This window comes from Myiozetetes cayanensis, unplaced genomic scaffold (assembly GCF_022539395.1).
Source record: "Myiozetetes cayanensis isolate MyiCay16 unplaced genomic scaffold, myiCay2020 scf45, whole genome shotgun sequence".
In the NCBI taxonomy this organism is placed as follows: Eukaryota; Metazoa; Chordata; class Aves; order Passeriformes; family Tyrannidae; genus Myiozetetes; species Myiozetetes cayanensis.
This window is the reverse complement of record NW_026087687.1, coordinates 175,594-202,908: the sequence shown is the minus strand read 5'-3', so window position 1 is coordinate 202,908 and position 27,315 is coordinate 175,594. Positions and strand designations below refer to the sequence as shown.

Here is a 27,315-nt window from a genome sequence, read left to right as displayed (position 1 = left end):
CCGGTGCCCACGGTGCCGGTTCCCGGTGCCCACGGCGCCGCTCGCGCCCGGGATGGAGCCCCCGACCGGCACCGAGAACGCCCGCCTGGTCAGCCCGCGAGGCGGCCACGCCGACGGCAGCCTGCGCCTCAAGAGGTACTGCCGGCATCGGCACCCATCGCCCCGGTACCCCATCACCCTCACCACCGTCATTCCATCACTGTTACCTCCGGCACCGCCGGCATCGGCACCTGCATCACCGGCACCCCCATCACTGGCACCCTCATTGCTCCGGCACGTCCGGCACCGCAGTCACCACCGGCACTTCCATCACCACCGGCACCTCAGCGCCCCGACATCCCCATGACCGGCACTAGCACCTTCATCACCGGCACCCCCGTCACCCCGGCACTGCCACCCCATCAGCTCCCAGGGCTCCCGGCAATTCCTCGCACCGCCAGCTCCATCATCCCCCCCCAGTTGCAACCCCGGGTCCCCCCACACCCGCACTGCCGGCACCGGCTCCCCCATTACCCCCTGCATCTCCGTCGTCCCCAGCTCCCTTGGCACCCGCAAGCCCACGGCTCCCTCCCTCCCGGCACCGGTACCCTCGGCACGTCCCTCTCCGCCCGCCCCCGTGTCTTCATATATCCGACACGGACATCAGCACCTCCGCAGCCCCCGCGCCAGCCCTGACCGTCCGCCACCGGCACCCTCACCCCGCCACCGGCACCCGCGCCCTCCTTGCTCCCGGTACCTCCGCTAAAGCGGAGCCAGTCCCTTCCGTGCGCCAGCCCCGCTCCCCCCTCGGATGTCCGTCCGGCAGCTACCGGGGCCCAAACGTCACCGACGCACACCGGTACCGTCCATCCATCACCCGCCCACACCGGTACCGTCCATTCATCACCCCCCCTAGCCCGGTTCGCTGTCCGTCGCCACTCCCGCACGGCTGCCCCACGCACCAGCGCCCCGGCCCCCGCCTCCTTTACCACGCCTCACGTCTCCGCACCGATGCCCTGTCCCATAGTCCGGCTCCAGGCGCAACACCTCGGTCCCGCTGGCACCTCCCCGCGGGTACCCGCGCCGCCCCCGGCTCCAGTCCCGGCGGGAGCCCCGTGCCGCCGCCTCCTGCTGCCGCCGCCGGCCCCTTTGCTACCCATCCCGCCGGGGGGGGGTTCAGCCAGTGTCCCATCGATTGCCTGGCTGCGGACCCCAGGGTGGTAGCGGGACCCTCGGCGTGCCAGGCAGGGGCACGGGAGACGGTGTGGCCAACAGCGACTCCCGCCCCCAGTCTGTTCACAGGCTCCCAGGACCACCCTGCACTGGCGCCTCACCCGGCTTCAGCTCTCCACTGCCGCTGCAGCCTCCCGGCCCCCAGCCCCGGGCGGGACAGGCTCCCTAGCCGGCAGCTGAGAGTCGCCTGCGCCGTCTGCTGCCTCTTCATGGTCGGGGAGGTGATAGGTAAGGGGGCCGAGGCGGGGCGGGTGGCTGCCGGCAGGGCGAGGGGTGCCAGCTGCTCTTTGCCCGCAGGTGGGTACTTGGCGCACAGCCTGGCCATCATGACGGACGCGGCCCACCTGCTGACGGACGTGGGCAGTATGTCCGTGAGCCTCTTCTCCCTTTGGGTCTCCACCCGCCCACCCACCAAGACCATGACCTTCGGCTGGCACCGCTCAGGTGAGCCGAGGGGCACAGCCCTGCCGGGCTCCACGGGAGGCACAGCTCCATGGCACCCCCATGGCAGCGTGGACACTTAGGGCTCCTGTCCCACAGAGGTGTTGGGTGCGCTGGCCTCTGTCCTCTCCATCTGGGTTGTGACCGCGGCCCTCGTCTACCTGGCGGCCGCCCGCATCATCAGCAACGACTACGAGATTGAGGCGCGAGCCATGCTGGCCACATCCGCCTGTGCCGTTGGCGTCAACCTGGTGTATGTCCCACGTGGCCCCTGCGCACCTTCAGCCTGAGCCCTGCCCCATGCGTGCCCCTGGTACCCCCAGACCCCCAGCCTGGTCCCCTTCTGCCCCTGTGCGCCAGCCTTACGTCCCCAAGTTCTGCCTCCTCCTCTTCTCTGTTACCTCCCTATGCTTGCAGCTTGAAGTCCACGTGCTTACATCCCCATGCCCCACATCCCCTGGCCGCCCAAGCAGCACCTTCTGAGCCCTGGCACAAGCCCCGGGCCCAAATCCCTGCCCAGTCCCACGCACCTCCCAGGAGTGCTGCAGCTTCCTTGGCTGTGCTGTACCTCCAGCCCCCCTCCCCTCCACCGTCCTGGGACCCAGCTGTGCCTGCCTGTGCCCCCTTTGCCCGTGCAGGGCAAGGCAGGACCAGTGGAGCCCCATGCCAATGCGGCACTGAGCCAGCCCTGCTCTCCCCAGCATGGCCTACATCCTGCACCAGTCCCCCGCCGGCCATGGCCACGGCACAGTGGGCTATGAGCAGCTGGAGAGCTCTGGGGGGTGCCAGCCCAGCCGTGCCCCCCTGCCTGGCAGCACCAGCGTGCGGGCAGCCTTCGTCCACGTGGTTGGTGACCTGCTGCAGAGCGTCGGTGTCCTCGTGGCTGCCACTATCATCTACTTCAAGGTGCCCAGGCTGGACTCCACCTGCACTGTCTGCAGGAGCAACTCCCACAGCCCCATGCAGGGTGCCCTGGGGACCACACCCCCAGGGGCCCAGCTCAGCTCTGCCCCCCAGCCTAACACTGACCCCACTCTGCAGCCTCAGTGCAAGATTGCAGACCCCATCAGCACTCTTTTCTTCTCGGTCTTTGTCCTCGGTTCCACCTTCACCATCCTCAGGGATGTCTTCAGGGTCCTCATGGAAGGTGAGTGGTGAATGAGGGGGGCACAGAGGCTCCCAGGGCTGCAGCTGCTGCAACACTTTGCCCATGAGGCAGCTCACCTCTGCTCACCCCAGTCCACTCCTCCGTCCTTCCCTTGCCCCTCAAATATCCCCAGCCCTTCCTCCCCATTCCAGGTACGCTGGCCCCACTGTGCCCAGCTTAGTCCCCCTGGGGAAGTCCCCAGCCTTGGCAGCTCCCACCAGGAGCCCTGGTCCAGGTGGGGGCTGTGGCTGGAGGCCAAGGGTGGCCCCCAGTGACCAGGTGGTGCTGGCAGGGACACCACGGGGCACCGAGTTCGATGCGGTGAAGGAGGTGCTGCTGGAGGCCAGCGGGGTGCAGAGTGCCCATGACCTGCACCTCTGGGCGCTGACGCCGAGCCACCCTGCTGTGTCAGTGCACGTAGCTGTGGGTGAGTGACCTGCACAGGGCACGGCCGGGGGTCCCCCTGGCCATGCCTGGGCTGAACCCCTGCCCTGCTGCCCCCAGAGGCTGGCGCCGACCCTGAGATGGTGCTCTGGGATGTCACTGCCCGGCTCCAGAGCAGGTTTGGCTTCGCATCTTGCACCGTGCAAGTAGAGCAGCACCGGGAGGAGACAGCAGCCTGTCCCCACTGCCAGGACCCCCATGCTTGAGACCCCTGCCTGCCGCTGCACTGGGCCTGGCCTAGCCTTGGCCGCCCCTGCCCTGGAGCAGGCCAGTGCTTGGGGTGCTGTCCCCTGCTGTCCCCACCCCACTGCTGTGTAGCCCTGGAGTGCAACAATGCCCTCGGTGCACGGTCCTGGGTGGGACGAACACATGGCCTGGCTCCAGCAGCACAGGGGCTCCCTGGGATCCTCCACTCACCGCTGTGCCACAGCCTCTGAAGAAAGGGGATCCTGCCCCACCACCCACCCCCACGGAGCCCTGCTGTCCTGGCAGGAACAGGTGTCCCCTGTGGGGGACCCTAGATGTCGCCTTGGACCCAGATGCTTGTGCCCCCATCACCCCCTTTGCAGCTGCCCAGGCTTGGGGAGGGCAGGCCAGAGGAGCTGCTGCAACCCCCAGGTGCGGGGGGCTGGGGCAGCCAGAGCCCAGAGCTCAGCCCGCCGCTGGCTGCTGTGCCAGGGCCTGATCCATCCCCCTTGCTGAGTTGTGTCTGTGCCGCTGGTGTCCATCTGCCTGTCTGTGCCAGCAGCAGTGTCAGCACTGCCAATAAATGTGTTGGAGAAGCAGCAGTGGCGCAGGAGCCAGAGGGGCACAGGGAAGGGGACGGTGGGGTTGGCACTGGACCCCCCCAGTCATGGCCACAGCCACAGCTGCCCTACTGCTGGCACCTCCACAGCTGTACAAAATCAACCACCTTTACTGCACAGCTGAACACAGGCTCAATGTGAGCAATTCCAAAGCTCCCAGCCCGCTTCCTGCCCCTTGGAGCAGAGCGGGGCCAGAGGCGAGCGCAAGCACAGCCCCACGCCAGTGGGGCCCACGGGCACTTCTGTGGGGTCAGACCCACAGCTCGACCCCAGTACATGCGGCAGTCCCACCACCCCCACCCAGCTCAGGCCAAACAGTGCAGACAAATCCTTCCGGGTCCGGAAGACGTGTCTGGAGGATCCCAGGAGCAGCTGGGAGCAGCCGGCCCTCCCACAGCAGGGGCCCAGCAGGAAGGCAGCCCCAAGAGGGGCCACAGTCCCTGGCCAGCACAGCTGGCCCCAGGCCCTGCCTAGGGTGAGCACCACAAGGGACCAACCCCCCTACTCCACTGGCAGTGGGGAGCACTCGGGGGGGCTGGGGCTGCCAGGCACATCCCTGTAGAGGGAAGCGAAGCGGGCCTGGCACTCTGGGAGCAGCCGGTGGTCCACGCCGGAGGCCAGCCCTGCGAGTCCAGGTTGGGGCTGAAGCGCACCTGTGGGAAGAGGGGGATTTGGGAGGCAGGGGCTGAGGCACCGGGATCTTGGGCCCCCCAGCAGTGCTGCTGCTGCAGGGCTAGGGCTGGGGCTGGGCCTGGCCCCCTCACCTTGTGCAGGGCCTCCAGCTGCAGGCGGTCGAGGCTCAGCTCTGCCTTCACCTCCTGTGTGTGCATCCTGCGCATGGGCTCCCGGCTCAGGAAGTTCTGAAAGCTGCGCTGGAAAGTGGTGGCACCACCTTGGGCTGCGGGCCCGGGGCAGGAGCACTGCAGGCACCATGGTCCCAGCTCTGCCAGAGGTGAGGTGCTGCCCCAATGCCCCAGCAGCGTCTCTTGGTCCTGCCACCCCCAAAGCCCAGCCACAGCCCCACAGGCCCCACTCATGTGGCTGGACCACCAGCTGCACCCTGCCCTCTCCTACCAGGTCTGTGTCCTGGAATTGGATGTAGCTCCTGGCCACCATCTCGCTGTAGCACCGGGTCCTGGGCAGCGCCTGCTCAGTGCCCTTGGGCCCGGTAGGGCTGCAGGGTAGCAGGTTGGCTTTGTACACTGGCTGTGTAGTGTAGAGAGGGGCTCAGGGCAGGGTAGGGGTCCTGCTGCTCCTCTGCAGGCAGGGGCCACAAGGGATCAGCAGTGTGGGGGGCCCAGGACGCTCTCCCCATGCCCCCTCCCTCCCTGGCTCCCCGTGTGCTGGGCCAGGCTCCCTCCCTACCCCAAAACACAACAGCCTCTTACAAATCTGCGGTCCAAGGAGCGCTTGACATTAAGGGGGCTGATGGCCAGGTCAGGCAGCACCGCAGCCACCAGCTCGCCGGTGATGTCACCCGCAGCCACTGTGTTCAGCCAGTCCGAGCCAGAGACGCTCTGCAGGGACAGAGGGCTGGAGGGTGTGGGGGTCCCCACCACCCCCAGCCAGGCAGTGTCACCCACCCCCACCTACGAGCCCTGGGTCCCAGCTGCTGCTGACCTTGCCCCCGGGGACATAATGGCCCCACACCAGCCCTTACCCACACAGTGCCCTTGCGAGGGGCCACGAAATAAGCCTTGAAGCCCAGGTACCCGGCGTCGATGAAGTGGATCCCGCAGAGCCCATACCTGCGGTGAAAGGGACAGGTTAAGGACAGAGCTCTGTGCTGCCACCAGGACTGCACAAGCCAGGCACAGCCCATCTCCCCCCAGATGCTGGTGGCGGGGAGCCGCCCTTACTCTAGCAGCATGTCACAGGGTGACGAGGCAGCTCAGGGCAGCTCCTGGAGACTGAGAACTCACCAAGACCCCAGACCCTTTCAGCAGGACCCCTGCTGCCCTGCCCAGGGGCTAGCTATCCCCTGGCCCACCCTGCCTGTGCCCCAGGATGGCATGGGAGAGGGGACGTCACACTGTGCCGCTGTGGTGTGACCCAGCACGAGCAGAGCCTGCCCTTGCCACGGCACAGTTGGACAGTCCCAGGAAGGGGGAGGCCAGAGGGGCCCATGGGGGGTTGAATCAGGCCCCAGCAGTGGAGTTGGACCCCGGCACTCACGAGGCATAGCAGTTGTCCTGGGCCACAGTGATGCCGTTGTAGGGCAGCAGCCAGGCCACCTCAGTGCTCAGGAACCGCTTGATGCTATTGATGGGCTCGTAGAGCCGCCGCAGGTCCCAGAACTTGATCTTGCGGTCACTGCCTGCTGTGACCAGGAAGTTGCTGAGAAGCAGGAGAAAGGTAGCACTGAGAGCCCAGCGCAGAGCGGTGGCCTGTCCTGGTGCAGGCTCCAGGTGGCCCGGGTCCCCCAGTGGCTCTACTGCCCTCACCACAAAAAGCCCAACCCAATCCCTCCAGTGCTGCAGAGGGCCAAGAGTCATTGGCACCATGGCCTCCTAAGCCCCGCTGAAGGAGGGAGCCACTCTCCTAGCAGCACCTCACCTGTTGGCCTTGCACCACTCGATGCTCCGGACCGCGTGGTCGTGGGCCAGGAAGCACTGGAAAGGGTAAAGCTTGACAGAGGCATCGGGCTGGTGCACACACTGCAGCAGGGACTTGGTGAGCAGGTTCCAGATGGCCACAGTGCCTGTGGAGAGACCCGTGTCCCTGAGGTGCTGCTGAGAGCACAGGTGCTGCAGTGTGGGATGGACAGTGGCACAGGCAGGACTGTGGAATACGCCAGCCAGGCTGGAGCTATGGCTCCAAGCAGGACAGGATGGTAGCAGGACCTGGCAGCAGCACGGGCAGGGCTGTGGGAGCTGTGGAACACAGCAGCCAGGTGGGAGCTGGGACCAGGGCTCAGAGCAGGACAGAATGGCAGCAGGACCTGGCAGGACAGCACAGAGCTGCAGATCACTGGAAGGCTGGCAGAAAATTCCATCCAGGTAAGTTGAACAGATGTGGATTAGGCCAGAGCCATATTCTGGAGCTGACAGGTATGTGAGGGTGACGGTGGTCAGCCCAGAGAAGCCTTCCCCCACCCTAGGGATGGGCAGGGGTTCCAGCACAGTGCCCACTGCTGGCTGCTGCTCCCCCCATCCCTCACCCCTGGGGTCCCCGTTCCCTGCCCCAGACAAGGATGAGGGAGCTCCAGAGTCTGCCAGGGCGAGGGCTGCTCTCCGAGTGCTGCTGTGGGACGCAGGAAAGACTCACCGTCATAAAACCCTGCTGCCAGGTGATGGTGGGGCTTGGAGGGCATCCAGGAGAGGCTGAAGCACTGCCCACACTCAGATGCATTCCCTGCCCGGATGGAGCCCACCTGGAGCGTGGCAATGCACTGCACCTGGGGGCCAAAGGACAGCCCTGGGTCACAGCCTGGCACTGAGGCCATCCATGCTCTGAGAGCTGGGATGGGCAGGGTGGGAGCACAGCTCTGCTCTGCCCATCCAATGCTCTGCAGGTGCCCCGGCTCCCCCCCAACTCTCCCACCTGCACCAGCCAGAGGGCTTGCTGGGTGCTGGCCCCGACAGGGACCACCATGGTGGGGGACACTGACCTTGCAGATAAGGTGCTTGTGGAGGGGCCCATCTAGAAGAGAGCAGAGTGGGGTCAGGGCAGGCACCAGTTTTCTGGGAGCTCCCTGCCTGGAGCCTGGATTGCAGCTCCCCACGGCCTTGGCCAGGACTCCTGGTTCCTGTCCTGCCACCCACCCAGAGCAGTGTCCTCAGCACAGCAGGCACCAGAGCACATGGAGCACCAAACCCAAGAGCCAGCAGGGGTAGGACCCCAGCCAGGCTTGCCTGTGCAGGAGGAAGCAGCCCACTGAAAGGCACTGCAGGCAAAGGTGAGGTAGGGCTGACATGCCCCCACCCCACCATGACTGGCACCAAAGTCAAGGGCACACGGTAATATGCAAGGGCCAGACCTGACTGTGACCACCCTGGGGAGGGAAGGAATGGCTATGTAGGCAGGACATCTGCTCCATGGGGTGATGGGGCTGAAGCAGGCAGAACTCCTGGGGAAGGAAGGCTGCAGAGACCCTGTGCCCAACGGCTCAGAGTGAGGTGCCCACGGGACCCCCACACACCAGCTCCATCTGCCAGAAAATCCCCCCCACCAGCAACACCTGACATGCATGCTGTGAGGACCCTGTCCCACACCCCTCAGGCCTGCAGTCCCCCTGCCCCAAGCCTGGGGCTGTCCCTTGGCACAGCAAGCAGCAGACAGGCATGTCCTAGCCCAGAGCGTGGCAGCTGTGGGTGGAGGCATGGAGGAGCCATGCCCCTTCCCCAGCACAGCTGTGACAGCTGGGACACGGTGCAGAGACCAGTCCCGGGCTCTGCCAGGCAGGAACACCGGGTGTGGGTCCCTGGTGCCCCAGGGACAGCCAGCATAGCCACGCCAGCCTGGATGCTGCCGGCAGGGCTCAGCACCGCAGTCTGGCGCCGATCCCGTGGCCGGGCATCAGCGCCAGTCTGCCTGTGAGGCACAGGGATGGTGTGTGCAGCTGCAGCTATCGATGTGCTGGGCCCCAGCCGGTGGCAGGAGCCGGGGGGCCCCCCTGCCACGAGGTGCCACACAGGCGCTGCGGCAGAGGCCCATCCGCCCGCGGCTGACACAGGCAGAGCCAACGTGCCGCGGGGGCTGGGAGCTGCACCAGGAGCCCATTTCCCACTGTCAGTGTGGACGTGCAGGCTGTCGGCCACGGCTGAGCGCCCACCGCCAGCACGCGCTGGCCATCAATCCCGCCCGGCTCCGGCACAGCCTATTACAGGCACCATTAGTCTGAGCCGGCCCAGCCAGGCTGGAGGGAGCAGCTCCAGCAGCAGGACATGCTCCCTGCGGCCAGCAGGGATGTGGAGAATAGCTGGGGAGACGTTGTGTGGCTGCACAATATGCTGCATCCCACCACAGCCACAGCGACACTGCCAAGAGCCCCCAGCTTTGGGGGCTGCCTGCGAACCCTGTCCCAGTCAGCCTGCTGCAGCGTCCCCAGGACTGAACCAAAGCAGCACTGTACATCCTCTGACACCAAAAAGCAGCCTTGGACCCCCACACTGTGCCCTGTGCCAGATGCCAGGCTGGGGGCAGCAGGGCCCCAATCCTGGAGGTAAGGTGGGCTCACTGCCCCATCATGCAGCTCCTGGGCTGGGACACGGTCCTGCTCGGCAGTTCCCCAGCACAGTGGGCTACTGTGGGCAGGGGAGCTCCAGCCCCAGGGTTTGCAGGCCCACCCCAGCACAGTGGGAGGAGGGCCAGGATGCCCCTACTGGGCGGCGCAGCTCTTCCTACCTTTTACCTGGGTTGCCTTGGCGCGGTGCAGGGCCCCGGGGTGGGGCAGGGCGTACACCACCACCCTGCCGTCTGAGAAGGCGGCAGCCAGCAGGCCCAGCCGGCTCATCTGCGGGTGCTGGAGAAGGACAGACAGGCTCAGCCCTCAGGCCACCCCTCAGGACCCTCAGGGAACCCAAGGTGAGTGCTTTGGGCAGCACTCACCATCCGGGCCGTGGTGGGCGGCTCCCAGGCCCCGCTGGGGCAGAACTTCATGTCCCAGACACAGCCGTGGTCAGCAGCGATGGCGTAGGCCAGCCTGGCTTTGTCAGGAGAGCTGCGGGCACAGGTCTGGCCATGAGGAACACGACAGCTGTTGCCCAGCAACTCCAGTAGACACAAGTGCATGCCAGTAGCAGAGCTGGCCACCAGCACAGCCCCCATGGGGTTCAGGCCACAGCTCTGGGAGAGGATCAGCCTCACCACCCACTCAGCCATGGAGAGACACAAGGTCCAGGCCCTGCCCCATCCCTGGGCAGCCCCTGGCCCCTTCCCCAGGCCCCTTCCCCAGGCCCTGCCACTCACCCCTGCTCTGGCTGCAGCGCACCCAGGTCCCAGAGCTGCAGGAGCGTGGGGCCTGTGTGCAGCCCAGCCACGCTGTGCGTCTCCTCCATGCTCCTGTGGCAGGACACGGCCACGTACTGTGGGGCTGCCGAGCCCTCGGGGGTCGGACACCACTCCATCGCCCACACCGGGCCACCCACAAAGAAGGAGATGTCCAGGCGCTCTGGGTGGGGCTGCAGGGAGCTGAACCTGACAGCGGGAGAGGGATGAGGGCTGCTGGGACCCCAGGGCGCAGCACAGACCAGCTGCCCGCCCCATGGATGAACCTGGGGGCCACTGCCAGTCCTGGGCAGGTCAGCCACCGCCCCACAGGGCCTGGGGACTGTCACATACCTGTTTATCCTATACAAGGCACCATCGTCCTCAATGCCCTCACGCTGGATGGAGAAGAGGGGAGACTCCTCCTCTGCTGGCAGGTATGGGGCAGCCTCACTGTGTAGGCAGAAGGTGAGACACGTCCCTGCCCCTCACCGAGTCACCCCAGCACTGTCCCAGCCTCTGTGTGACCCCCACAGCTATGGAGGCTTCACAGGCAAATCCAAGAGACCCCCAAAGCCCACAGCAGAGAGGTGTGGGAGCAAAGGTTTGGCCACTTGCTCACTCACTCTGCACACTGCTGGGACCTGCCCCACTTCCCCCCAGTCCCACTCCCTCTCCTTCTGCTCCAACGGTACCTGTCAGAGAGACACATCCACCTGTGTGCCACTGGGATCCAGTCTGGGAACTCCCAGTGCGAGTGCTTCTGCTCCCGCCTGCAGTGTGTGACAGGCCTCAACCACGGCCCCCTGCCTGGCACAGCCAGCACCCCCTGCCCTCACCCTCCCCACGGCACAGCCAGCACCCCCTGCCCTCACCCTCCCCCACGGCACAGCCAGCACCCCCTGCCCTCACCCTCCCACGGCACAGCCAGCACCCCCTGCCTGTGGCACAGCCCCTGCCCTTGCCCACAGCCCCTGGCCCAGCCCTGCCCCATCCCAGTGGAACACCCAAAGGTTTCTCTGCCCTTGGGCCCGTGCCAGTGACGGTACCAGGGCACCAATGATCATCCCGTGGCCCCCTGGGCCCCCCAACCCCCTGCTCACAGGCTGCAGGTGAGGCTGGAGCTCTTCTCCACTGGGGCCATGATGGAGTTGGGGAAGCCGTTGGGAGCGAGGCCTCGGTACTGGGACTTGGATCTCTGGAAACAAGAGCAGACTCAGAGCAGGCCCCAGATGTCCCCTGAGCCTGGGGGGACCCACCTATCCCAAAGAGTACCATCTCAGCCCCTAAGAACAGGGCTCTCCCCAGCCACTGTCACCATGCCATGCTGGGCTAAAGACACAGAGACCCACTGCAGGGACTTCCAGGATGCCAGGACCCCTCCAGGATCCACCTCCACCTCTCAGTGCTCCAGCAGGAGCCCAGGCTCCGCTCCCTCTCCCAAATTACCTGTCCCTGCTCCCATCCCCATTGCCTGTGGCCCTGTGGCACCCATGTCCTGCCCCAGGGCTGTCCTGCCCCTGTCACTGCTGTCACACCCGGAGCTGTTCGTGCTGGGACACAGCTGAGGGGCCCAGGCAGAGCCCCTGCCCTCACCCCTGCAGCCGCTGTCCTCCCGCTGTGCCCTCGGGACGCCTCCAGCTCCGGCTCTGATGCCTCACTGAGCATCACATCACTGCCTTCCTCCTCCTCCTCCTCCGCCTGCAGCACCTCCTGCGAGGGCACGAAGTCGGCATCTCGGGCAGGGTCGTCGCTGTCTGTGTCCTCCTCCTTCCTCCGCCGGCTCCGGCGCTTCCCCTGGACGCGCTCGGGCTCTGGCTCTGGGGCCTCCTCAGTGGGAGCAGAGGGCTGGCACACGGACATCAGCTCCGCCGCCAGCTCCTGCAGGTACAGCAGAGCCCTGGGAGCCAGGACAGTGTCCAGAGCTGAGCACGGGGCAGCACAGGGACAGCCCTGCCCCTCCGGCCCCTGGGCTGGGGGGGAATCTGCTCCAGCTGAATCACATCCCACCAGCACAGGGCCCCCCAGCAACCTCCTCCTGCTTCCTCAGGAACCAAGGAATCTCCCAACGCCCTGGAGCCAGTGCTCCTGGGTGCAAACACATTCCTTAAAGTGGGAAGTGATCATCCTGTGGGGAATCAGTTCAGGCCACCAAAGCAGGACAACGCCCCACGGGGAAGACACCGAGACCCCTTGGGGGAGGCAGAGGCTGTGGAATCATGGATTCAGGGGATGGTTTGGGTTGGAAAAGACCTTCTTATCCCACACCCTGCCATGGGCAGGAACACCTTCCACCATCCCAGGTTGCTCCAAGCTCTGTCCAATGTGGCCTTGGACACTTCCAGGGATGGGGCAGCCACAGCTTCTCTGGGCAACCTGAGCCAAGGCCTCACCACCCTCACAGCCAAGAATTCCTTCCCAAAATCCCATCTAACTCTGTCCTCTGGCAGTGGGAAGCCATTCCCCTTGTCCTGTCCCTCCAGGCCCTTGTCCCAAGACCCTCTCCAGCTCTCCTGGAGCTGCTTTAGGCCCTGGAAGGAGCTCTCAGGTGTCCTGGAGCCTTCTCTTCCCCAGGTGAGCACTCCCAGCTCTCCCCCAGGTGCCCGACCCCCACTGCCACCCCAACTTACACTTTGGCTGCCCTCCTCTTGGGCCGCCCGCCCTGGGGGGTATCCAGGCCGGCCCCCTCCTCGCTGCTCCCCAGCATCTTCTGCACCCGGATGGGCTCCCGGGGCTGGGACAGCTCCAGCAGCAGCACCTCGGCCTTGCCTGTCCCGCCGCGCTTCCCGGGAGTCCCCGGGGACGGCACCGCCCCGTTAGCAGAGGTCTCGCCGCGCCCCTCCGCCGCCCCATCGCGGTTGATTCGGGGCCGCACGGGTTTTTTCGGGGATTTGGCAGCTTCTCCTCCACCGTCACAGTCCGGATCTCCCGGCGGCGACTCTTGCCCTGTCCAGAAACACCGGAATCAGCGCCAACCCCCTGCAGGACTCCCCGGCACGTCTCGGTGCACGCCCCGCAGCACCGGGCGCGGCGGCACCGCTTCGTGCCCCGAGGAGCCGCCCTGCCCCGCCACCCCCGATACATACGGAGCGCTCGCTGTTCACCCTCCCGCTCCCCACTACGGCTCCGGCTGCGCCCGGCGGAGCTCAATGCCCGTCGCAGCCGCCCTCGGCGGCTCCGCTCCCGGCAGCGCGGCCCGCGGGCGGCGCTTGACGCCATCAGGGGCTCCCGGAGCCGCCGCCCCGCTGAGGGGCCGCGCCGCCAGCACCGAACCGGAACCGCCAGTGGCGCTGGATGATGACGTAACGGAGCTGTGCCCTAACGGGGCGGGGCCACGGAGATCTCTAGAGCAGCAGAAGGGGCGGTGTTCGTTGTGGGGCGTGTCCATGCAAATCAGCCCTGCCGCACGGGACGCCGGGACGCGGCCCCCTCTAAGACTCCGCGGCCACGCGCGTCCGCGGGCGCTGCGAGGGGCGGGGCCGTGCGGGACGGTGGGGAACGCGAGGCCGGACGGGTGCGAGGCCGGGTCGGCGGTGAGCGTGTGTTAGGGGTGGGTGCGCGGTGCGGGGCCGGTGGGGGTTGGGTTGGACAACTCATACTTACCTGGCAGGGGAGACACCATGATCAGGCAGGTGGTTTTCCCAGGGCGAGGCTCATCCCTTGCACTCCGGGTGTGCTGACCCCTGCGATTTCCCCAAATGCGGGAAACTCGACTGCATAATTTGTGGTAGTGGGGGACTGCGTTCGCGCTCTCCCCTGATAATCGCGGTTCAAAGATAGATTCATGAAAAGGTCGTAACCGAAAGTTACTCTGTATTATTGTCTCCGCTCTTGGCCGGGGCCGCAGATTCCCGGATGATTTCTTACCCCCAAAACCGCGTGAAGCCCCCGTACTCCGCAGTCCCGGCACTTGTAGGACCAGGTGCTACCCTGGGGATCCCTCTGATGGATTCGGGCTCTGCCCCGCCGGGCAAGTCTCGCCCCCGGCGTAGGGACCCGCCCGTCCCGATCGGGGCTCTTTCCGTGCGGGAGCGGTAGGAAAGCGGAGCCTGCGGGACTGGAACGGTCTCGCCTCTCCCACCGAGAAGCGGCGCCGGCTCTACCCCGCGCTCGGGCTGCGGCGGACGGCAGTACTGGGGTCGATCCCCCGAGTGCGACGGAGCGGGGGAGAGACTTTGTCCGACTTGTGTTTGGACAAGATGCGTCCAATTCCCGCCCCCGGGAAGTCCGTTTGCGCTCACGGACCCGACGGGTGTGATCCGGACGGGGCTCACGGAGCGGCACCGGCATTGCCGCGCCCCCTGCGCGGACTCACTCCCGCGGGTGGTTCCCGGGATGTGCAGACACGGGGTGGGACAGGCCGGTATCATCCTGGCTCCAGACGCGGCAGCCCAGAGCCCGCCCTTAGGGATCCGCTGGCCAGTTCCAGCCGGGAATGTGGATGCGTCTCCCGGGCATCGGCAGTGCCTGTTCGGAGAGAGCATTCCGGGATGCCCCAGGACCCCGAGCCTCACACCGGGAGCGGGACTGGGTTCCCCTCGCTGCCTTCCCGCCCTTCCAGAGGGTCCCACACCCCTTCGGATTTCACCCCTGACACTCGCGGTCCCAAGTCCTGCTGCTCCCCTGTCCCTCGCCCCGTCCCGGTCCAGCACCGGGCTCTCGGCTGTCTCCCCGCGGCCGCACGAGTCCCCTTCAGTTCCACTCAGGAACCGAGTACTACCTTGGAACACCGACAGATTGACAGGTCACCCGTTACCTGCCGCGATGTAACATCTATCTTTGAACCGGGAAGGAGAGCAGCGATCCACGGCCCGACCGCGGGTTCGTGCGGAATGGTTGAGAGGGGCCGGGAGAGCCGGAGCTGGCCTGAGCCGAACCGGGACGCGAGGACTCGAAGTTGACCTCGTAACCTGGGGAATCAATATGAGAACATCAACGCTGAGAACTGCGGAGACAGGAATCTGCTGCTCCTTCCTCAACCATGAAACTATCTTTGAACCGCGATTATCAGGGGAGAGCGCGAACGCAGTCCCCCACTACCACAAATTATGCAGTCGAGTTTCCCGCATTTGGGGAAATCGCAGGGGTCAGCACACCCGGAGTGCAAGGGATGAGCCTCGCCCTGGGAAAACCACCTGCCTGATCATGGTGTCTCCCCTGCCAGGTAAGTATGAGTTGTCCAACCCAACCCCCACCGGCCCCGCACCGCGCACCCACCCCTAACACACGCTCACCGCCGACCCGGCCTCGCACCCGTCCAGCCTCGCGTTCCCCACCGGCCCGCACGGCTCCGCCCCTCGCAGCGCCCGCGGACGCGCGTGGCCGCGGAGTCTTAGAGGGGGCCGCGTCCCGGCGTCCCGTGCGGCAGGACTGATTTGCATGGACACGCCCCACGCCGAAAGCCGCTCGTAGCCGCTCCGCCGTTTGAGACGCGATTTGCATGGCCCCGCCCCCCGCCAGGCCCCGCCCCCGAGGTGCCGCGGGCCCCGCTGCCGGCGGGACGCGGTCCGTGCCCGGTGCCGGGGCAGCACCGACCGAGGGTCCCCAAGGCCTCACTACTCCGAGCATTGTCCGCCGCCGCGCCGGCCCCCCGCGTGAAGACCCCACTGGCCACGGCAGGAGGGGCCCAGACTCTTCCACTGTAGCCCAGCTCGGACGGGCTGCCAAAAGCTGAGGAGGCTGAGCCAGGGGCCATCACCACAGTGTCCCTGTTTTCCCAGTTCCCAGAGGAGGGCCCCAGGGACAAAAAAGACCCTTCCGCGCTGCAGCCTGGAGCAGGAAGAAAAGGGCTGGGGCCAGCACACCCCAAGGAAGGAGCTGAGCTATCCCAGTGATGACACCGGTGCCAGGGCTCTCTCTGCCACACCACAACAAACAGCATACATAGGGTACTGTGGGCCTGGTTTATTACTGTCCATGCAGCTGCCCTGGCTACTGATCCACGTTCTTGACACGCAGGACCACAGGCACTGAGGTGCAGGGGATCATGCCCAAGTCCGTGATGACCAGATCCACCAGGTCTGGGGGTGTCACGTCATAGACCAGGTTGAGGAGGCGCAGCGCCTTGTTCTCTGCCCAGCCCCCCAGCTGGGCCTGGCCCTTCCGGAGCACAATCAGGTCGTCAGGGTCATCTGTGGACAGAGAAGCAACTTGCAGGATCAGGGGGAAGGATAGCACCTCTCCATCTTGCCCTGGGAGCACACACCGCTGCTGCCTGCCAGGCCCCCCGACTACGAGCGGTGTTCCCGCGCCCGGGAAGCGGAATGGCAAGGCAGAGCAGCCTGTCGTGGTCCACAGCAAGGAGTGGGATGATGTCCCAGGTGGGAGGAAGGGGATACAAGCCATACCCAGCTCATTGGAGACAAAAGAGTCCGTCTGCACTCGCTCACAGAACTTGTAGGTCTCGCAGCAGACCAGGACGGGCACGTTGTAGGCCTTGGAGACCAGCGCAATCTGTGACGTCCCCACCCGGGACATGACAGAGCCATTGGCCAGGAGCGCATGGGCTCCCAGCAGCACTTTGGACACCTGCCAGGGCAGCACAGGGCATCTGTCAGTACCTCTGATCGTGCCGCAGCCCGCTCCGCGCCCGGCCGCAGCCCGACCCCTCACCTCAGGCAGCACATAGGAGATGGCGTTGATCATCACGTAGGTGCAGTGGATGCCCTGGCGCACCAGCCGGCGCAGCGTCTCCCGGCCCTCCAGGCGCGGCCGACTGTCCACCACGACCACGCGGAACGCGCGGCCCTTCTTTGCGTGGGCGTCGCACAGCGTGCGGTTCACCAGGGAGGAGCTGATGGGCGCCATCAGGAGCTGCCCCCTCACGCCAGGACAGGCTCTCACCTGGCCACAACATCCACCCTCGCCCTCACAAGTGCTGCCCCATCCAGAACCTTCCTGCCACGATGGCTCCCAGGGCCCCTCTCCCTGCCTCTGTACAAGGAACCATCCCTGGGAAAGGCGATGTCTCAGCCCTCCCTGAAGCAGCGCTGACCTCCCCATCTGTGACCACCATGAAGCCTCTGCCTCTCCAAACTCTCTCCCAATTTCCCTCTCCCAATGCTCCAGGCACACACATTGGCCTCCTGCCTCCGCTCTTTCCTCCATCCAGGACACACATCACACCTGGACTCTTTCCCCAGCAGTCTCTGGCTCCTTTTCCCACCTCTACTTCTGGGACACAGGCTCCCAAAGGAAGAATAAGCTCCCATATTTTTGCTTTCTAAGATTTGACTTTGCTACAGTTCGTTTAAAATCCAGTGAACAGCCACAGCTGCTCTGCAAATGCCCTGGGTGGAGGGAGCTGCGACTCTGGGGTTCTTGGAACCCAACTCTGGATGCACCATATGGGACAGAGCCAAGCCCTGCATAGGACTAGCACAGCCTCACTTTTCATGCTCGCTTCCGTGCTGTTCCATTCCCTCCTCCCACCCACTGGCCTGGCTGCTCGTGCTCTGTGCTCACCATCCGTACACCAGGATCACATCATTGTCATTGATCTTCTCAAAGGCAGACCTTGAGATGGCTTCAGCTGCCAGGACAATCTTCTCCCGCAGGTATTTGTCAATTGTGTCCTGCAGCTTCTCCTTTGCCTGGGGAGACACAGACATCTCATACAGACCTTCTTGCTCTCTGCAGCTCCCTGTTGGAGCCAGGTGGGGGTTGGTCTCTTCTCCAAAGTAACAAGCTTCCAACTCCACTGAAGCACCATTCCCAGTCTGCATCCCACCCATGCTCCCAGTCTGCATGCCACCCCACTCCCCATTCAGCCTCTCCATCCCAAGCCTAGAGCCTGCTGCTCATCAGGGCCACTCACCTCCTCCTCTCGCAGGGTGTCAGGCAGGCACGAGATCTCCTTCTTAAGGAACTTGATGGCGTTGCCCATGCTGGCTGAGAGCGGCCGGCACTGGTTCAGGAAACTGCAGAGGAAACTGGCTTAGCTACAGAGCAGCCTGGAGGGCTAAGACAGGGACAGGGAGGGTGGGCAGGGAGGCAGAACTGCTGGGAAGTCACCCGAAGTTTGGATGGACACCTATCCAGAGAGGTGACTGATGGACCACAGTGTGGAGCTTTGGCACCTGGAGCCCTCACCTGATATGCGGCTTCAGCTTCGCCACCAAGTCCCGGGACAGCTCCTCGTTGGGGGGAGTGGAGTAATCCCGGATCAGCTGGCACAAGAAGGAAGGGGGCATGAGCTCAGGGCACCTCAGGGTAGGGCACACGACCACCCTGCCCAAGGGGCTGCAGCCCAAACGTGTGTGTGTCCTGCATAGCCTGACACTCTGCCACGGCGGAGCAAAGGGTGTCCCAGCAACTCAAATCTGCAGTAGCAGTGTTAGAACAGGACCCCAGCAGGGCCCAACCCTGGCACGACCCAGAGGAAGAGGCTGATGACGACTGAGTACAAATACAACCTCAGCAGCCAGGGAACAGGAACACACACCTGGTCAGCAGGGGCATTGTGGCAGGCACAGGTATCTGGTCACATACCTGTTTGAAGACTTCCAGCAGCGCAATGCAACGGGCATTGGAGCCATTGATGATGCCCTGGGAGTACTGGAGGCCGAGGCGCACCACTGCTGGGTGGATCACCGTGGACGGGATGCTGCAGGGACCAGTGGGAGGGAGCTGCAGCCCAAAATAACCAACCCATTGCTGGGCCCCAGCCCAACCACCCAAGGGAGAGCCAAGGAAGGGAGCTGGCAGTGACCTGAGGAGCCAGGCCCCTTTTCCTGTGGCCAAACTCACTATACAGGGAGGACATCAGGCTGCCCCTGCCACCACTCCCCAAAGCAAGTGAAAGAGTCCCCCACCACCCTATCAGGCCTATCCCACATGCAGGACCAAGACACCCCATCTCTCTGAGGCCAGGCCAATAGGCCAGTAAGAGCAGAGCCCAACATTGCCAGGGGCCTGGGCTGTGGAGGCCTCATACCTCATCTGCTGCGTCAACGGCTTCTTCCTGCTGTACTGGTGCAGGTGGGAGAACAGGTTGACTTTGGTGCCATAGTCCTGCCTCAGAGGTACCTGCAGCCCAGTGTGATGGCTCAGCCAGTGTCACCAGAGCCCTGCTCACTCCAGGGCCACCAGTCACACCCAGCACTTGCTCAAGGCACGCTGAGATCCCCTCTACCCTCAGAGAGCAGGTCCCAGTCTCACCACGTGCGCCCCTGGCCCCCACAGCACGGCTGCCCCAGGCAAGCAGCCTGTCACCCAGCCCTACTCCTACCTGCTGCCGCTCGAGCTTCTTCGCCAGTTTCCTCTGGGCAGCGGGGTCATCTACCTGCACATGCTCCGGCAGCCGCTTCACCACTGAGAGGAAAGCCGGGGTGAGGCCAAATTGCCCTGGAGCACCCCCAAATTCAGGGAAGGCAGGGCAGGGCAGCATCCAGGGACAGGCAGGACCCACACCACATACCGATTGCACAGGCAGCCCCAGCCTGTGCCCACTCCAGACCCTCCCTCCCCTCTCACCCATGCTCTGCACCCTGTGGTGACCACAGCCTTACTGGACTGGGGCTCGGTGGGGCTTGGCCGGGGCTTGGCTGCAGTGGCTGCCTGGCTCAGCTCTGCCTTCCTAGCCTGCTTCTGGGCCCGCTCAGCCTCCTGCTTGGCCCGGCGCTCTGCTCGCAGCTCCGCTTTGCTCTTGCCTGCCGCGGACTTGTTGCCGTCGCTAGGGCCATCGGCCGAGGGGGACGCGGGGTGAGCGGCTGCTGCGGGAGAGGGAAGGGGGAGTCTGTGCCCAGCCTCCATCGCCGGGAGACGCAGCCCAGTGCGAGGCAGGGAGAGCCCTCTGTGCCAGAGGCTGCCCTGGGAGAGGCCCCTCAAGCACCTCGCAGTCCCGCGCAGCCGACACGGGCCCGCCGGGCAGCCCCGCGCTCCCGCGGGGAGGGGACGGGGCTCTCTGCCCCGCAGTCCCTGCGGGAACGCGGGTGTGCGGGGGCGCGAGGGCCGGGACTGGGCTGCGGCGCGGGGAGACGCCCCGAGGGTCCCGCTGGAGGACGCTCGGGACCCAGGGCTCTGCCAGCCCGGGAGACCACCGGGTCCGGCCCGGCGCAGCCCCGCCCGGGGCTCTGCGGGGACAGCGGCGCTCACCCCGCGGCTGCCCCGGCTCGGGGGACGGCCCTAGCTCCGCGGGCTCGGCCGACGGCCCCTTCTCACTCCTCTTTTTCTTCTTCTGCTGCTTCTTCTCCTTCCGCAGCTGCAGCTTCTCCTCCCGGGAGAGCTCCGGGGCCTGAGGGCACACACCGTCAGGCGGCCCCGGCTCCGCACCGGCCCCGGCCCGGCTCATCTCCGGTCCCGCCGGCACTGGCGGGGCTCCCTCGGGGCCCGCACCTGGAAGGAGGAGAGCGTGAGCGCTGCCGGCCCCAGGTGCCGGTGCCGGTCCCAGGTGCCGGTGCCGGTCCCAGGGTTCCGGCCCCCGTCCCGCACTCACACTCCCGCTCCGCCATGGCGCGTCTCCGCCCTCAGCGCCCCCTGCCGGCCGGAGGCTGCTCCGCCTGACGCCCGTGACGTCATCGCCCCCGCGTGACGCGCGCTGACGCCACTGCGCGGCCGGGGCGGTGCCGGTCGGTCCCGGGTTCGGTCCCGGGGGTCCCTCCTGCGGCCCCGCCCCCGGTCCTGCCCCCGCGGCTCCCGCGGCGGGCTCGGCCCCTTCGGGCCCGCGCTCAGCCCCGCGCGGCGGGGGCGCTCCGCGGCCGCTGGGGCGCGGCGGGGCCGCCCCGGGCGGGCGGAGCGGGGCGGAGCGGGCCGGGCGGGGCGGCCCCGGGCGGGCGGAGCGGGGCGGCCCCGGGGCGGGCGGTGCCGCCGGCCGCGCCATCGCGGGGAGCGCCGGCCCGAGATGGCGGCGGCGGGAGGCGGGTAGAAGGGGCGCGCTCGGCCCGGCCATGCACTTCTCCATCCCCGAGACCGAGACCCGCGCCGCGGACGGCGGCGCCGCCGCCTACGTGGTGAGCGGGGACGGGGGAGCGGAGCCGTGCCTCGGAGCAGAGCGGGTGGCGTGCCCGGGTGTGGTGCGGCCCCGGTGGGGCCGTGCGACCCCTCAGTCCCGGCGCGGTGGCGGTTCGGCATCAGGACCGGGACCGGGGCCGGGGCCGGGCGAGGCGGGCAGTCCCCGGCCCGCCGCCATCCCCGGCCTGCGCCCCGTGCCGGGGCCGGGAGAGGATCGGGCCCCGCCGCGCCCCGGGATCGGGTGTGGGGGTCCCTGGGGCCGCCCCGGCGGTGCCCGGCCCTTGCCGTGCCCGGGGCGCCGCGGGTGGGGGCGGCAGCGCGCACGGGCCCCGTCCGGTCCCATCCCCGGCCCAGGCTCATCCTGGCCCGCCCGCTCGTCCGTCCAGGCTTCCTGTTTTGCTCCTTGCCCTGCGCCGTGAGCACCTCGGGAGCAGGGCCGGGGTACGCTGCTGCGGGGCGGTGGCGGCCACGGGGTGCCTGGACGCCCTCCGGGGCCGGCGATAGCGGACAGAGCCCCGGGGGTGGGCGGCGGCTCCTGGCCGCTGCTCTCGGCGTCAAGGTGGGCAGCAGCCCTGGGCTCCGCGGCCCTGCGGGGACCCTCCGGTGCCGAGATCCCTCTCCAGAGGATTCCCCTTGGGAGCCTGAGTTGGGGTGTCAGGGCACGGACGCGGTGGTGAGCAGTGACTGAGGGACTTGGCGATCCAAGAGCTGCGGTTGCCCAAGGGCTGGAGGACCAGGCAGCCCCCGAGGCGTTTTGGCCCCATGACCCCCTGCACTTTGCCCTCGGCAGTCACTGTGACTTCTCAGGCAGGGGGAGACCTCAGGGAGAGGTCTCCTCTTGGGCAGACTGGGGACTGGGCAGGAGCTGTGACCCTGCAGAAGGCCCTGAGTCGGGCAGGCGAGAGTGCTGCCTGGACTGCCAGTGTCTCCCCTGATCTCTGTGCAGGTAGGGACCCTGAGCCACCGAGCTGGTGCCTTTGGGCTGGGAGGTGCCAGTGTGAGCTACAGTGTGGCTGTGCCAGTGCCTCTGGTGAGCCTGGGCAGCCCCAGCACTCAGAGTCAGGAGGGCGCTGGGGGTAGCCACAGGAGGCTGGGCTGCCATGGCTTGCTGGAGGTTCATCCTCTCATCCTCCCAAACACTGCTCTGGGGACGGCAAGAGCTGAGGGGACAGTGCTGTCCCCTGGGAGGACGTTGCCTGGGGTGCCAGAAGCTGGGCTGCAGAGTTGCTGGGCCCAGAGCGCTTTGCAGCCAGAACTCTGCTCTGCCTGTGGCGTCAGAGGGAGCTGAAGCAGGGCAGAGGCGGCACCAGGGGGCACAGCCAGGGATCAGCTCCATGGGGTGCCCTGGGAGCCAGGAGGGGTGGCCTTGCCTGCTGGCTTGGGGACACTCATGTCTGTGGGGCTGCAGCATGGCTCTGTACTCCCTGTAGCTGGGAAGTCAGAGGGTTGGGCCTTTCTGGTGTCCAGCACACACATCTCTTGGATATCCTCATTCTTTCTGAATGGTTTTGACCATCTGTCCCTCGGCAGGGTCCTCAGGGGCATCACCTCTTCGTGGGTGCTCCCTGAGGTGTCCCGAGCTGGGCAGACCCTGGCCCCCCTCCATCCGGCATGTGCTGGGATCTGACTGGCATCTCTCCCTGCAGGCCTACAACATCCACGTGAACGGGGTGTTGCACTGCCGGGTGCGCTACAGCCAGCTCCTGGGGCTGCATGAGCAGGTAGGGAAGAGGGGGGGAGCTGCTCTGCCCACTCCTGCTCTGTGATGTCCAGGCTGGGTTCTTGCACACTGCTGGTTGCTCACATGGATAAGGGATGCTGGTGAGCTCTCTGCTCCCCTTGCTGGGTCCCTGGGAATCAGCTGTAGTGGGGGCTCAGGGCAGCCACCACGTCCAGGGAGGTTCTCGCAGCACTCTTCTCTTTTCCCAGTTGAGGAAGGAGTATGGCGCCAACGTGGTCCCAGCCTTTCCCCCAAAGAAGATCTTCACGCTCACCCCGGCGGAGGTGGAGCAGCGACGGGAGCAGCTGGAGAAGTACATGCAGGCTGGTAAGCTGGGCCTGCCCCAGCCCAGTCGTGCAGGGCACTGGGGAACTGCCCATGGCTTCCTCCTGAACTGCTCCATTCACCAGGGCCCATCTTGGCACTCCCAGTGTCTCACGCTGGCATTAGCTGGCCTTGTCCTCGGGATGCCAGCTGCTGTCCCAGCCCCTGCCCTGCACGGGGTCCCCGGCTGCCCCAGCACAGTCTGGGGGCAAACCGAGGAGCGCAGAGGGGCTGGGCACTGGTGAGGGTCCCTGTCCCTTCTCATGGGAGTCCTGATTCCTCGCTCCCCTTCCCACAGTGCGGCAGGACCCAATGCTGGGAGGCAGCGAGACCTTTAACAGCTTCCTGCGCAAGGCCCAGCAGGTGAGGGTGGGGCCAGGGCCGAGGCCCTCAGGCTGCACCAAGGGGCCGGGGTGCCATTCCTGCTTCTCTCTTCAGGAGACACAGCAGATCCCTACGGAGGAGGTGGTGCTGGAAGTGCTGCTCTCCAATGGGCAGAAGGTCAAGGTCACCATCCTCACCTCGGACCAGACGGAGGACGTCCTTGAGGTGCCAGAGCTCTCATGCTGGGTGTGACCAGCTCCTCCTGCTGGATTCTGTGGTTTCCCACGTGTGCGGTTCTCGCAGCCCAGCAGCCCCCTGGCCCTCCCTGCCACATCCCCACCCCAGAGCAGGGTTGACTTGGTGGGACTGAAGAGCTAGGAGCTGGAAAGGATGTGTTGATGGGTGTCTCTGGGGCCAGACTGATGTTGAGGGGGCCCCCAGCTGTTTCCTGGTGGCAGTGACACCCCAGGCCTGGCCTCAGGGCAGCAGAGGTGCGGGTTTCCTGCTGTTGAGAGGCCCCAGAAAGCACATGGGCTGGGTCCAGCTGCAGGGTCAGGATGTAGGAGTGCCACCTCTCTCGGGAAGTGGTGACCTCTTGCTCTCACTCCCAGGCTGTAGCCTCCAAGCTGGATCTGCCAGATGACCTGGTCGGCTACTTCAGCCTCTTCCTAGTGAGAGAGACCAAGGATGGAGCTTTCTCCTGTGAGTAGAGCCCACTGCAGTGGACGTCTGCCCTGCGCCCTGCCCGAAGTGAGGGCTGTGTGCTTGGACCCTGCCCTGGGTGGGAGGCCCAGCGGGTTGTGCCAGGTGCCCTGGCTGAAGGGTCTGGGAGGCACTGCTGCCCTGAGCCACTCCTGAGCTGGTGTTTCCCCACAGTCGTGCGGAAGCTGCAGGAGTTTGAGCTGCCGTACGTGTCAGTCACGAGCCTGCACAACCCCGAGTTCCGGATCATCCTGCGCAAGAGGTGAGTGGGGGGCTGGGGGGCAGCAGTGGGGTGCTGTCTGAGGCTCCCTGTTCAGCAGAGGGACCCTGCTCTCCTGCCACTTCTGCCCACGGGTGCTTTGGCCTCCGGGGACGCACCTGGCTATTACACCGGGGCATGGGCTGCCCTGCTTGGCTCAGCCCATTTCTGCTTTCCCATGGCAGCCTGTTTAGAGGGGAGCAGGGTGCGGTGACCGATGCTTACAGGGGAGCTGGCCAGACAGTCAGCCCAGTGCCTCGTCCCACAGGAGGATGATTTTCTCCCCATCGCTGTTAGGAGCTGGGGAATAGGTTGATCCATGTGGTTCCCTTCCAGCTACTGGGACTCAGCCTATGATGATGATGTGATGGAGCATCGTGTGGGGTTGAACTTGCTTTATGCGCAGGTGAGGGTCGGTGTGGCCCGGCCAGGTGACAAGGGGCACTGCACCCCTCAGCCACGGCTGTGTGTGGGCTCGGGTGGCTCTGAGCCCAGCCGCTCACCAGCCTCTGCTGCTTGGTAGACGGTGTCGGACATCGAGCACGGATGGATCGTGGTCAACAAGGAACAGCACCGGCAGCTGAAGTCCTTGCAGGAGAAAGTCTCCAAGAAGGAGGTAGGGGAGGGCAGGATGCCATGACTGGAGCGGTCCTGGTGCTGCATCAGCCCCGCTCCCGTGTGACGTGTGGTGGCAGGTTGGTCACCTGCTCCTGGCCCGGGTGGCTGCTGAGCATCCCCGGATCTACCCACAGTTCATCCGCCTGGCGCAGACTCTCAAGTACTACGGCTATCTCAAGTTTGACCCCTGCATCACTGACTTCCCAGAGAAGGGCTGCCATGTCGTCGTCAGCGCCGGCAACAATGAGCTCAACTTCCAGGTGCGGCTGCCGAACGAGCAGATCAAGGAGGGCAGCTTCAAGGTCACGCGCATGCGTTGCTGGCGGGTCACATCCTCGGTAAGTGACGCTTGGGGAGCGGGGGGGGGCTGGGGGGGCTGGAGGGATGTGGCTGTGCCACCTCTCCTCAGGAAAGGTGCTGGCTCTGATGGCGGCTTCCAGCCCAGCAGGCCTGGGGAGGGTCTGAGTTGTGCCTTGGGGCTGAGGGGATCATTGGTGTGAGGACGTTCAAGGGGCAAGAGGGGAGCTGATGGTGGTGGAAGGCTGGTCGGCACCTGACTGAGCACTGCCCTCGGTCTGCACTGGGGCCCAGGGAGCTGCCACTTCCCCTCTGGAGGCTCCCAGCCTCAGCGTTTGCCCTTGCAGGTGCCGATGAGCAATGGTCCCTCGGGGAGCAGCCCGGGGAAGTCCGAGGTGAAGCTGGAATTGGCCTTTGAGTACCTGATGAGCAAGGACCGGTTGCAGTGGGTCACCATCACCAGCCCACAGGTAGGACTGCCTGGATGCTGGTCTGGCAGTGGCTGTGGGGAAGAGGGTCGGTCTGGGCCTCGTGTGGGTGTGGGAAGTGTGTGGGGTGTGTGGAGCCCTGTGACACCTCTCCCTTGCAGGCCATCATGCTGAGCATCTGCCTGCAGTCCATGGTGGATGAGCTAATGGTGAAGAAGTCTGGAGGCAGCATCCGCAAGGTGAGAGCTGGGGCTGCATGGTGTTTCCAGGGTGGGATCCCAACCTGCCCCTGTGACTTTTTGGGGTCTGGGCTGGGCCCCAAGTGCTCCCCTCAGGATGGGGCCAGCAGACAGATTCCCAGGGCCACTTTTAAGCCCCGGAGCTGCCTCCAGGGTCAGGGACCCTGCAGCTGAACCGAGCTCCTCCCTGCAGATGTTTCGGCGGCGGGTGAACGGAGCCCTGAGGCGCTCCGACAGCCAGCAAGCTGTGAAGTCGCCCCCTCTGCTGGTGAGTGGGGCCCCGTGGGCCTGGGCAGAGCACATGTGTGACCATGGGCTCTGCCGTGTGTTGGATAACAGAGTCCACTGCCCCCAGAGAAGCCACTGTCCCCTTGGCAGGGCTAGGGTAAACCCAGAGGACAGCAGGGCTGTGGTACCCTGCTCCCAGAGGACTGGGAAGGGAAGGAGGTCCTGGACTCACATCGGGGGAGCCTGACTCCCTGGGGAGTGGCCTGGCCTCATCCCAGGAGGGTGGGTAGTGGGATGGGTGGATGCTGTGTCCTACAGCCCTAAGCTCCTGACTGTCACGTCCCCACAGGACTCGCCCGACGCCTCCCGGGAGCCCATGGCCAAACTCTCGGTGAGTTGTGTGTGAGTGTGCCAGTGCCCTCAGGCTGAGCAGGAAGGGGAGTTAGGAGGGTCCTCTGTAACATCTCCCCTCTCCACAGAGCAAGCTCACCTCTGTCAGCCTGCGTGGGATCAGCCACTCCAGCTCTGCTAACGATGTGGGTGCTAACGACTTCCACGGCAATTATGCCTTTGAGGGCATTGGCGATGAGGATCTGTAGTGACCCCCTTCCCAGGACAGCCCCGCCCGAGTGAGGGCCTTTGCTGAGGAATGTACGACCTGCAGCCAGGTTGCAATCAACGTGCCTCTCACCTGCTACATCCACCTTCCCCTGCTCCCTGGGGCTGGGAGCTCACCCCCAGCCCACAGTTGCCTTTGGGGTGGGGGCAGCTGAACTCCTCCCACTGCTGGCTCCAGCTGGGAGACCCGAGCAGCACACCTGGGCAGAGCCCTGGAGCAGCGGTGTGGGGCCTGGCTCAGCATGGGAGGGGGGAGAGCTGACCCTTCCCCAGCCGGGAGGGCCTGGCCCAGCCTGGGGGCGGCTGCTCTGAGCGGCCCCAGGCAGGCTCCATGCCAAATTAGCGTTTAGGTTTGTGCTCCGAGACAGAGTGCAGTAAGCTGTCTCGGGGGGCTCCGTGCCGTGCCCCCCGCTCTAACCCGCTCATAGACGCCAGTGTAATCTAGGCTTGTAACCACGTATCTCCTGCTGCTCAGCCCGACAGAGCATTAATGGACAGTAACTGATGTTTACACACTGCAACGATGATTAAAATGGATCCTGATTGGTACTGAGCTGTTTGTTGGGGGGTGCCCGCTGTCCCAACCCTCCCCGTGCCAGCCCTGTGCTGCCTTCCCTGTGACAGAACAAG

At 65.8% G+C, this 27,315-nt stretch overlaps 4 protein-coding genes and 2 non-coding genes across 8 annotated transcripts; 3 read left to right on the top strand and 3 right to left on the bottom strand.

Moving 5' to 3' along the window:
• Positions 1–52: 52 nt before the first annotated feature.
• Positions 53–3,858, top strand: SLC30A3 (solute carrier family 30 member 3). Its single transcript, XM_050330901.1, is given in 9 exon segments — positions 53–135; positions 1,271–1,440; positions 1,510–1,656; positions 1,753–1,906; positions 2,355–2,577; positions 2,579–2,681; positions 2,684–2,800; positions 3,093–3,227; positions 3,305–3,858. Coding segments are annotated over 9 exon segments (1,278 nt in total). The 3' UTR covers positions 3,451–3,858.
• Positions 3,859–4,142: 284 nt separating this feature from the next.
• Positions 4,143–13,250, bottom strand: GTF3C2 (general transcription factor IIIC subunit 2). The gene is given in 19 exon segments (XM_050330900.1): positions 4,143–4,667; positions 4,670–4,703; positions 4,815–4,922; positions 5,125–5,256; positions 5,439–5,567; positions 5,711–5,798; positions 6,226–6,387; positions 6,607–6,751; positions 7,318–7,447; positions 7,661–7,692; positions 9,397–9,514; positions 9,601–9,712; positions 9,961–10,188; positions 10,333–10,431; positions 10,674–10,751; positions 11,082–11,176; positions 11,575–11,878; positions 12,609–12,924; positions 13,065–13,250. Coding segments are annotated over 19 exon segments (2,559 nt in total). The 5' UTR covers positions 13,198–13,250; the 3' UTR covers positions 4,143–4,551.
• Positions 13,251–13,573: 323 nt separating this feature from the next.
• LOC126648200 (U1 spliceosomal RNA) lies at positions 13,574–13,737 on the top strand. Its single transcript, XR_007630763.1, has one exon. It is a non-coding gene; the product is annotated as a U1 spliceosomal RNA (small nuclear RNA).
• A 1,249-nt stretch (positions 13,738–14,986) lies between these two features.
• LOC126648195 (U1 spliceosomal RNA) lies at positions 14,987–15,150 on the bottom strand. The gene has a single exon (XR_007630759.1). It is a non-coding gene; the product is annotated as a U1 spliceosomal RNA (small nuclear RNA).
• Positions 15,151–15,862: 712 nt separating this feature from the next.
• Positions 15,863–20,505, bottom strand: EIF2B4 (eukaryotic translation initiation factor 2B subunit delta). Of its 2 annotated transcripts, none has more exons than XM_050330913.1 (12): positions 20,414–20,505; positions 20,074–20,313; positions 19,488–19,691; positions 19,208–19,290; positions 18,914–19,005; positions 18,469–18,583; positions 18,070–18,146; positions 17,795–17,897; positions 17,443–17,570; positions 16,591–16,771; positions 16,326–16,506; positions 15,863–16,109 (listed from the first exon to the last, which is right to left on the bottom strand). In XM_050330913.1, the coding sequence occupies exons 1-12, from the start codon at positions 20,427–20,429 to the stop codon at positions 15,910–15,912; spliced, it is 1,620 nt and encodes a 539-aa protein (XP_050186870.1). In that variant the 5' UTR covers positions 20,430–20,505; the 3' UTR covers positions 15,863–15,909. The 2 variants fall into 2 exon arrangements, with proteins under 2 accessions (XP_050186870.1, XP_050186871.1); XM_050330914.1 differs by having other exon boundaries at positions 19,488–19,688.
• A 261-nt stretch (positions 20,506–20,766) lies between these two features.
• SNX17 (sorting nexin 17) lies at positions 20,767–27,234 on the top strand. Of its 2 annotated transcripts, XM_050330906.1 has the most exons (15): positions 20,767–20,927; positions 22,575–22,649; positions 22,858–22,975; positions 23,271–23,335; positions 23,411–23,521; positions 23,908–23,998; positions 24,173–24,260; positions 24,594–24,663; positions 24,781–24,873; positions 25,010–25,213; positions 25,520–25,642; positions 25,762–25,839; positions 26,033–26,107; positions 26,417–26,458; positions 26,547–27,234. In XM_050330906.1, exons 1-15 carry the CDS (start codon positions 20,865–20,867, stop codon positions 26,664–26,666), a joined length of 1,416 nt encoding a protein of 471 aa, XP_050186863.1. In that variant the 5' UTR covers positions 20,767–20,864; the 3' UTR covers positions 26,667–27,234. The 2 variants fall into 2 exon arrangements, with proteins under 2 accessions (XP_050186863.1, XP_050186864.1); XM_050330907.1 differs by lacking the exon at positions 20,767–20,927 and having other exon boundaries at positions 22,630–22,749.
• The last annotated feature ends 81 nt before the right edge of the window (positions 27,235–27,315 follow it).